Consider the following 10,161-nt stretch of genomic DNA (forward strand, 5'->3'; position numbering starts at 1 on the left):
GATCTTCTGTCTCACACCCTGTGCCACTCTCTGTCCCATTTTTTATATATTGTCATTTCTCCTACATAAATATCATGTTTTAGTTCTTTTTTGTTTTCTTAAGATCCAATAATTATTAATTGAGTAATATACAAAATTTAACAAACTCAAAATATCACAATGCATAAAAAAATGATATTTTTTTTATGAATTGTCTACTATATTTTTTGATTTTCTATTATATATTACTTTTTTGAAACTGTTGTATTTATTTTTTACTCAATTAATAGTTATTGAATGTTAAGAAAACAAAAAAGAACTAAAATATGATATTTATGTAGAAGAAATAACAATATAATAAAAAGTGACACAGAGAGTGACACAGAGTGTGAGACAGAAGATCCGTTGCGGAAATATATACACGCATGTTTGAATGCATAGATAATTTTCTATTAACTCGTTGATTTATTTAAGCCATACTTATTTTATTTTATTTTTTTTGGACAAGTTCTTTCTTTCTTTCTTTTTTTTTTTTGATATTTCTCTTAAGACACTTTGGCTCAAATCTTTAATTGTTAAGGATATAGTCATCCTCTTACTGGAACATTTATGTCTCCAAGTGACAAAACCAGATTCATTAAATTGCTGGATGGATTGTTTCACCTGATAAAAGTTTCATTTATTTCTCAAGGGCAGATTGATTCTTTAAGACAACTGAGAAAGTGTATACTTTTACGGTATATAATAATTAACCCCCAAAATTATGATACATATATATAAAGGCTATATACTAGTACATAAAAATACACAAAATCAGACATTAGTGCTTTTGCAAGCGTACACGGAGAGCCCTGTCTTCCCCATCATCAAAAGACTATAAATAAAACAAAAGCTTCTCAAAAGAAAGCTTTAATTTCTCTGTCTGCCATTTATTTCCCATAAATATTTACTTTTACTACTAACACAAAACCTCTACCACCCCTAGCCTCATTTAGCTTTCTATAATAATTATTAGTTCTACACCCAAAAGGCCAAAACCCCTTCCAAACAGAAAGCCAGAAAATCAGCTTCCTAGCCATTTTCTGGCTGTTCCATTACCTTTATACTTTCTGCTGGCTTCATCATCATCACACCATTGAAACATAGGCTTTTTAACAAGCTTGTAACTCCATTGCATCTTCCTCGATATAACTCACTAGTTTCCCCTTGATCTTCTACTTTTATAAATCATCATAAAGCAGCAAGAGAAGGCCATATGTTTTAAGTCTGTTCTTGAAGAAAAAGAGGAGACTGAGTGAAAGTTTAAATCTTTCTTGCGAAATCCTATCTGGGGTTTCTGAATCATCTCATTTTCTTGTGTTTGCAACCCAGGAAAACCCGTCAGGAGACAAGAAAAAATGATCACCATTACAGACCTTTACCATGTTCTTACTGCTGTTGTTCCCTTGTATGTGGCCATGATCTTAGCCTATGGATCAGTGAGATGGTGGAAAATTTTCAGCCCAGACCAATGTTCAGGGATAAATAGATTTGTGGCTCTTTTTGCTGTTCCTCTGCTTTCTTTTCACTTCATATCTACCAACAATCCATATGCTATGAACTACAGGTTCATAGCAGCTGACACTCTTCAGAAAATCATTGTTCTTGTTGTTCTAGCTATCTGGGCAAGGACTAGCTCAAGAGGATCCCTTGAATGGTCCATTACTCTGTTTTCCTTGTCCACACTCCCTAACACACTTGTTATGGGGATTCCTCTGCTGAAGGGCATGTATGGTGATGCGTCAGGAAGCCTAATGGTTCAAATAGTTGTGCTTCAATGCATCATTTGGTACACATTGATGCTTTTCTTGTTTGAGTACAGAGGTGCAAGAATGCTCATTGCTGAGCAGTTTCCTGACACTGCAGGCTCTATTATCTCGTTCAAAGTTGATTCCGATATCATCTCTTTGGATGGTAAAGAGCCATTACAGACTGAAGCTGAGGTTGGTGAAGACGGGAAGCTTCATGTAACTGTGAGAAAATCCACTAGTTCAAGGTCCGAAATCTTCTCGAGGAGATCTCATGGGCCTAATTCTGGTCTTTCAATGACTCCTAGACCATCAAACCTGACTAATGCAGAGATATATTCTCTTCAGTCATCAAGAAATCCAACTCCAAGGGGTTCAAGCTTTAATCACACTGATTTTTATTCCATGGTAAATGGAAAGAATGCTAGCAATGTCAGTCCAAGGCAATCAAATTTTGGGAACATGAACTTTGATGAGGAGAATGGTTTAGGTGGTTTTGGGAATCTCTCCAAAGCTAATGGGGTTTGCGGACAGGGAAATGCAGGGTACCCTGCTCCAGCTAGTGCCGGAATATTTTCTCCAGTATCCGGTCCGGGGGCGAAAAGGAAGGCTAATGGGACTGATGGTGGCAAAGATCTTCACATGTTTGTTTGGAGCTCAAGTGCTTCACCAGTTTCTGAAGGAGGGATTCATGTGTTCAGGGGAGGAGACTACGGAAATGATCTTGGAGTCGGAGCTCACCCAAAAGGTTTGCGCTTTGCCAATCTGCTTCAATACTATTGTTAAAAGCTCATGGTTTTGACTATTTTCATGTTGTTCGTTAGATGTATTGCATGTGTTCTGGGAATGATTTAGGTGTTCCCATTTGTTTTCTTGGAATTTTATGCTATGTGATGTAAGTTAATTTGTCTTGTTCAAATCTATTTTTAGATTGGAGGTTTCTTTAATCGGTTTGTGGATGAAGTGGGGTTTGTTTGTTATGCCTCTTCCCCCTATCAAATTCCCCTTCTCTACAATGGGCTTCTATTTGTTGCCGTTGCTTTTTGTTGCACAGTCCCTCAAATTTTGGTCTCATTTGTCTTTCTCTAGGGACATGCTTCCACTAACGTCATTTACTTTCAGCATTTCACCTACTTTCCTGATAACACCAAAAATCCAGCTTATATGTTTCACTTTATGTTACTCTCATTTCTTTGATGGTAGCATAGCTTCTGATTTGATTTGATTATTCTTTAATCTCTTTTTTTTGTATATTTGTGTAGATTATGATGATTTTGGAAGAGATGAATTTAGCTTTGGAAACAGACCAGGAGCAAATGGAGATGACCGTGAAGGGCCAGTATTGTCCAAGCTTGGTTCAAGTTCCACAGCTGAGCTCCATCCTAAAGCCAGTGCTCAAGACATCAAGGCAACTGCTATGCCCCCTGCTAGTGTCATGACCAGACTAATTTTGATAATGGTCTGGAGGAAACTCATTAGGAATCCCAATACTTATTCCAGTCTATTTGGGTTGACATGGTCCCTGGTCTCATTCAGGTATTCATCTAGTAGTAAATTTCTTGACTCAGTTGACTATATTTTTATGGTAGGTGAGTTGATTTCACATCATTTCCCTTGATCATGCTAGGTGGGGTATACAAATGCCTGCAATAATTGCCAAATCCATTTCCATACTATCTGATGCTGGTCTTGGAATGGCCATGTTTAGTCTTGGTAATGACTTGCTATAACAGAAAGGACTTAACTGGGATTGAAAGTCAACCTATTTTGCATCAGAGTTTTTAACTCTTCAATGGATTTGCAGGTTTATTCATGGCCTTGCAGCCCAAAATCATTGCCTGTGGAAAAACAGTTGCTGCTTTCTCAATGGCAGTTCGCTTCCTCACCGGACCTGCTGTCATGGCTGCTGCCTCAATCGCAGTTGGATTGCGAGGCGTCTTATTACACATTGCCATTGTTCAGGTTATAAAGATCATCAAATAGCATCGAATTTTTAGCTGTTAATTTGGCATATCCAGTTGAATAGATATATGATGAATGAATTATACGTCTTCATTGTATTTTCAGGCTGCTCTTCCACAGGGAATTGTTCCTTTTGTCTTTGCAAAGGAGTACAACGTTCATCCAGACATACTGAGCACAATGTTAGTTGAATTTTCTTTTCGATGTTAGATCAATAGAACAGTAAAAATCTCTGTGATAGAAATAAAAGATGTTTAATCTTGTTCCTGAATGTGATTATTGCAGGGTTATATTTGGGATGTTAATAGCTCTACCAATCACTCTAGTCTACTACATTTTGCTGGGGCTCTGAAGTCTGAACTCTGAAGTTGGAAGTGGTAGTAAAGCTGCTGGAACTAAAACTTACTACTAATCACAAATGGAATGACCCTTTTGACATGGGGTTTTTTTGGCATCTAACAGAGCATAGAATATTCAGTAACCTAGTAGATGACATTATGAGAAGATGGTAGAAAAGGTGGAGTTGGAGACGAGAATTGAGACAAGGCAACTGATAATAGAGAAGAAGAAGCAGAAGGAAGAAAATGTAAAATATGACCATTGGGCAGCAGCTCAGCTTAGCTTAGAAAATCGTTGATGGCTTTCTTTTTCCCCTTTTCTGGAGATTGTGCTCTCTTTTGCTGCTACTTCTGTTCTTTTCATGAAGAAAGTGAAGATGTTTTTTTGTTGTACAGACTTTTCCTGTGCCTTTTGCAAACTTTCTACCTTTTCTTCAAAGGGTCAACAAATCTTTTAACTTGCTGGAATCTCCATGCAAGGTGAAATGGACCTTTGTCATATGACGTACGGCTCAAGGGGGGGGCGGGGGAAAGGTGGAAGGGTGAACACATTAATTATGTCAGAAAACATTTCGAGCCGCAAATTACACGCTACTCCAACGTGGTTTTTTTTTTTTTTGGTTTATTAAGCTTTTACTTCACGAAATTGTATGATACTCAATTGACCTTTGTAGATAAATCCCAATATTTGAAGTATGAAGTTTTAAGTAAAAATTTTAATTGAGTGTTTGGATAGCACATATATCTCAAATAACATTTCGTTTGCATCATAAACATAATTTTCAACTCATTTTTTTATATTCTTAATTATTTTTTTATTTTACATACATCACATCACAAAAAGTGTTTCAATAATTATTTCAAATAATACTCTATTGAAGAATTTTTATGTTTTTTGTTAACATATTTTTAAATTATTTTACTTGTATCATAAACATATTTTGCAATCTATCTTTTATATTTTTAAATATTTTTAATTTCACATATATTACATTATAAAAAATGTTACAACAATTATTTTAAATAATACTCTTCATTTTTTTTTATATTACATGCATCAAGTCATTATAATACATCTTTTAACAAAAATTTTAAAAAATGACATTTCACATGAAAATATTAGGGATTTATTTGAACAAGGAATTATTTGTAAAAGTTTATTCAATTATATTATGAATATATTTTTAATTTATTTTACATATATTATATCATATTAAAAGATACAATATATTGAAATCAAGTCATTATAATATTTTAATTTATTTTATTTTAAACATATATACAAGTCAAATTCGAGCAGTCATTTGTTAGATTCGATTGTTTGATGGGCCGCTTGAAAAGCTCGAGTAAAATTATAAAACTATCCCTACATCAATTAAAATCAAACTAATTTCAAGCTCCTCGCAAGCTAGAATGTCGAGTGAAATTCAAACTAACATCTCAAGCTACTTATGAGCCAAAAATGAAGCTTCTTTTTTTTTAAGTTGAGTCGAGTTTAAACTTATTTTTTTGGCTTGACAAACTCAAAATCAAACTCAAACTCGCACATCACCGAACTCAATTCAATAAGTTCAAAACTCATACTGAACACGATTAATTTGCAGCCCTAATCATGAGTACCAAATAATATACCACTGTAAACAACATGTAATGAAATGCATAATCGTGCAGAATTGTGGAGTCCATTTTTCTTGACGTCTATCTTAACCTACCACTAGTACAGTGCCCTATTTAGCCACCCAAAATTGATTAGGACGAGATTGGCAGGAAGCGCAGGAGCGGCAGCTGCTCCTGCGGCAGAGCATAATAAAATGTCCTATGAGAGTGACGATGATGGCCTAAGTGTGGTAGAGGATTGTAGGGCCTGTCGGTTCATTTATAATCTTGCAGTCTTTGCTCCCTACAGCAAGGCATCGTTTTGGCAGTCCCTTCGGCACGCTGCGACATTATTAATTACGGTCTCAGTAAAAGTGAAATCCCCAAGCTCCCTTTTGGCCTTTTCTAATTTTCTTTCCTCTTGTATTCGCTTATCGCGCGCGAACATAATTTTTAATTAATTTACCGTATTCTTAATACTTTTTTATTTCATTTATATTACATTAATAATAATATTTTTTATAATTTTTATCCCGACAATAGTTATTCACTCAAACTGAAAAGTGTGACGGTTCCACCTCACCCTAAGGCGAACCAAAGGGTTCGGCGAACCGCTTACCCAACTCTCGCCGGGACTACGGATCTAGAACAAACGTAACCCCTACCAAACGCTCAAAGAACTTCGAGAAGATAAACATTCAGAACTCAATTGAGCCGGACTAAAAGATACAATAAATCTTTGGTACAACGTTTCCACGAAAAACAAAACGAAATGGAAGTGCCGCTACCACGTCACCATCCAACCCAGTACAAGTAAACTTTATTTGACATGAGAGAATGTACATTCCCAAATACATATGTCACATAAACATGAGAAAACACTTTAAAATATACATATTAGTAAGTTTACAAATCACAAAGAAACATTGTATTAAGATACATTTAGGGTCTTCAAATTGTCGAGGAGCTATACCAAAAGAACAAAAGAATTTCTAACTAACTCCACTCACTCTTCAAAACATCGAAGTTCCAAAAAAAAAGTTCCCTACAAGGAAAACAAGGATAATGGGACGGGGTGAGCTAAAAACTCAATGAGGTACCAAAAGTATAAATAATATAAACAGTAGAACTCATAAGAAATCACTTTTAAGGCACATATTCACGTCAAATACGAGAAATGAATGAACACCACAATATAAAGGATACAAGTGGCTCTCGGGAGCCAGATTCCCGTTGCAATACTTGATCCAGCCTCGTTGACCCTCCGTCAACGTTCAAATAAAGGAACCAATCCAGTAGAACACCACTTTAACGCCAAAATCCCGTTCACCAAACATACCCCTTACCGGGTCTGAACGCCAAACAGAAACAGGAATGATAATATTCGAGTATACCGGAATCAAGGGTCTCAATACCCAAAAATTCCTAGAAACAGGCACCCATGGATTGTCAATTTTCTCGACCAAACCCTTGCTGGCTCGATTCAATTAACTCCCCGTGAGATTGAGCTCAGATGTAACAAGAAATTCGTTGGATACACTTCCAAACGACATTATAACAGGCGCAGGTAACAGATTCAAGTATATACAGGAAACAAGCCACACAGGGCAGAGAACGAGTGTGATAAAGTACACACTCTCCTCGTACAAAATAAACAGTCGATAAAAACATTCAAATAGCAATTTGCAAGTACAGATAACCATTTTAGCAATAATTCAGGGGAGTGGTACACTCACCGGTTCAAGTACAGATATTTCAAAAATTTTCACGCCAGCGTGGCTTTAATCGCCAAGAAATCCTAAAATAACCAAAGTAAAACAATTGAAATTTCCACATCCAAAATCGAGTAAACGGAATGCGCAAGTGAGGCTCGACTACTAGTCGTATGCCTCGCCAAATAATTACTAATGCAATGGTGCAAAACATGATTTTTGGGAACGAAAAGGTAACATGAAGATCTAGGGTTCAACCAACCCCAAAAGCCTTTCTTATATATATCCCAAACTCGAAGAAATCCAACACTCCCAAAATTTGGACAGCATTTCCCCTACATTTCCTTACTTTTCCATCTTACAATCAACACCAATTCATCTCAAATCAACCACATACAAATCATAGCCGATAAAACACACATTTCAGTACAATAACCATAACTGAAGTTATACTTATCGGATTGAAACGAATTTTATGGTGTTTCGAAACTAAGACATATATCTACATTTCTTATGAAAACCTCCAAAGCCAAACCATGCATTTTCAGGGTAAAAAATGAAAATTTTCACGAAAATAGAAATCTGGCCGCGAAACAGGGCTCATGAGCAGTCAAGGGTATTTCAACCATTTCACATGTTACAGTGCTCTGATTGAGTTGAAATTTTACAGGTAGCTAGCTAACATAATTACCAACAACTTTCATGTTTTGGGCAAAGGTTGATTCGGCCTCCTTCAAGGACGAACATGTAGTACAAAATCATGGCAGATTACTAACCCTAAGCTGGAATTTCCGCACAAAGTCTGAAATTTTTCGCAAACAACTACAACTAACACAAAAATGCTTCATTTCTCACCATATCAAGCTATCATTCATGGCCAACCACTAATTATCATATATAATCAGAAAAATCACCAATAAAACCTGAAATTTAGCTAACTCTACCTCAAACCAGAAAATCGTCCATAAAATAGCATATTTAGCCTCCACAAACCACTAATTTGACATTAGCATGAACAAAGAGGAGGTTTGTAAGAAAAGTATCTTAACACCTCAAGAAAGATGAGAACTTAGAGTTTTCCTTTCACAAATTCCTCCACTGGAAGCTTTAATCCTCCTTATCTAGCAACTTTGATGGTGTATTTTGCAACTCACTTGGTTAGAACTCAAGATTAAAGCAAATTGAAGTTGGCAAATGAAGTTTTCTCCCTTGGTTTTTCTCTTCAAGAAGCTCGGCCAAGAAGGTAAAGAATGAAGCAAAAATTGGTCAAAATTAAGGTTTTTGTAAAGGTAAAGAAAGTTAGGCAAGTCCAACTTCCAATCGTGTCGCGACACGTGGCACTTTTAATGGTTCAAGCTTATCTTCTTTCTTCCAATGGTTAATCTATCTAGTTAACCTCTAATTATTTCCTAACACCCTGTAACATAATATTTCGTAATACAAAACTTCAATTAATCGGCAAAACTTTATCGCACTTAGCGCACTAGCGGGCCCCACAGCCATACTACGCTTCAAACTTACTATGAACCAACTCATACTAGGAAAATGATTTGAAAAATTATATTCACTTATAAAAATGTCTATAAAGTTAATATATTGAAGGAAAGTATAAAATTGTAGACAAGGAAATAAAATAATGTCTAGAAAATATAAAATTTTTTGGGTTCTCACAAAAAGCGGGAATGAAATATTATAAGAGATTATTTGAAATAGTACTTATAATAATTATAATAGCGCTTTTATAATTTGATGTATGCAAACTAAAAAATTATTGAAAAAATTACTACTTAATTGAAAATTGTAAATGTAATGCAAGCAAACTAAATATTAATATTTAGAAAAAAAATGTTACTATCCAAACACACTCAGTAAGTCTGTTTTGAAAATATATTACTAACTAGAAAATATTTTCCTTATTATTCTCAATACACTTTTTTCAATTTAACTTTTTATATTTCTATCTTTCTGTTTCATCTTATATGTGTCAAATTAGAAAAATGTTATAGAAAACTTTTTCTTGATATCTTTAGATATTGAAGTCGATTATCTATCTTTTTTCTTAGATATTGAAGTCGATTATCTATCCTAATGCTGAATATTATGACAAAATTCTGAAATGTTATAATAAATGGCGAAAGCTTTATCAATAAATACTATAATTTTTGGACTAATTGCATTCCATCGCTAATTTTTGCCTCTTTTGTATTGTCATTGGACCTTTTCGACCGAATTGTTTTCAAGACACATGTTTTCAGAAACTTTTAAATACATTTTTTTAACCGCTTCTTTATATTAGATACGCCATCACTCAAAATATTGCTACACCGAAAAACAACCACTTAATTAGAGCCTTAGAAATGTACTTATCCAGACGAAGAATGCATAAATTGTAGGTAGATTCTGGAGAAAAAAAAAGAAAGAAAAAATAATCATTCGATAATTTCGTGTAGCCAGTTGTGAGAGACTTAAAAGACGACATGCAGCTAATTAAAAGTTTTTTGTTGTTGGGGGGGGGGGGGGTAATGTTCAAAAATCCCAAAATTTTTCCAAATGGTCCATATGATGTAAGCAAACAACATAGGCTGGCCCATCACTTTTGAGTGGTCCATAAATTTGTTTCCATGCTGGTTTTAAGTAGTACAAAAACATATGAGCCAATTAACATCTTACAGTGGAGTTCTGCCTGTGGACTGGGCTTAAAAAAGTACCAAAGCTAAAATAATTCGTATCTTGTAGTATGTTGACAGTTCCATTAAAGCACTGTTCTTGCTCCCTAACTTAAAGGAC

The 10,161-nt window shown here is 35.1% G+C and overlaps 1 protein-coding gene across 2 annotated transcripts; it reads left to right on the forward strand.

The window, feature by feature from the left end:
- The first annotated feature begins 1,154 nt into the window (after positions 1 to 1,154).
- On the forward strand, positions 1,155 to 4,437 carry LOC113759196 (probable auxin efflux carrier component 1b). 2 transcript variants are annotated; one of them, XM_027301758.1, is made up of 7 exons: positions 1,155 to 2,514; positions 3,029 to 3,302; positions 3,394 to 3,479; positions 3,571 to 3,728; positions 3,834 to 3,910; positions 4,014 to 4,105; positions 4,191 to 4,437. In XM_027301758.1, the coding sequence occupies exons 1-6, from the start codon at positions 1,377 to 1,379 to the stop codon at positions 4,078 to 4,080; spliced, it is 1,800 nt and encodes a 599-aa protein (XP_027157559.1). In that variant the 5' UTR covers positions 1,155 to 1,376; the 3' UTR covers positions 4,081 to 4,105; positions 4,191 to 4,437. The 2 variants fall into 2 exon arrangements, with proteins under 2 accessions (XP_027157559.1, XP_027157558.1); XM_027301757.1 differs by having other exon boundaries at positions 4,014 to 4,437.
- The last annotated feature ends 5,724 nt before the right edge of the window (positions 4,438 to 10,161 follow it).

Source organism: Coffea eugenioides, unplaced genomic scaffold (genome assembly GCF_003713205.1).
Source record: "Coffea eugenioides isolate CCC68of unplaced genomic scaffold, Ceug_1.0 ScVebR1_982;HRSCAF=1755, whole genome shotgun sequence".
Taxonomy (NCBI): Eukaryota; Viridiplantae; Streptophyta; class Magnoliopsida; order Gentianales; family Rubiaceae; genus Coffea; species Coffea eugenioides.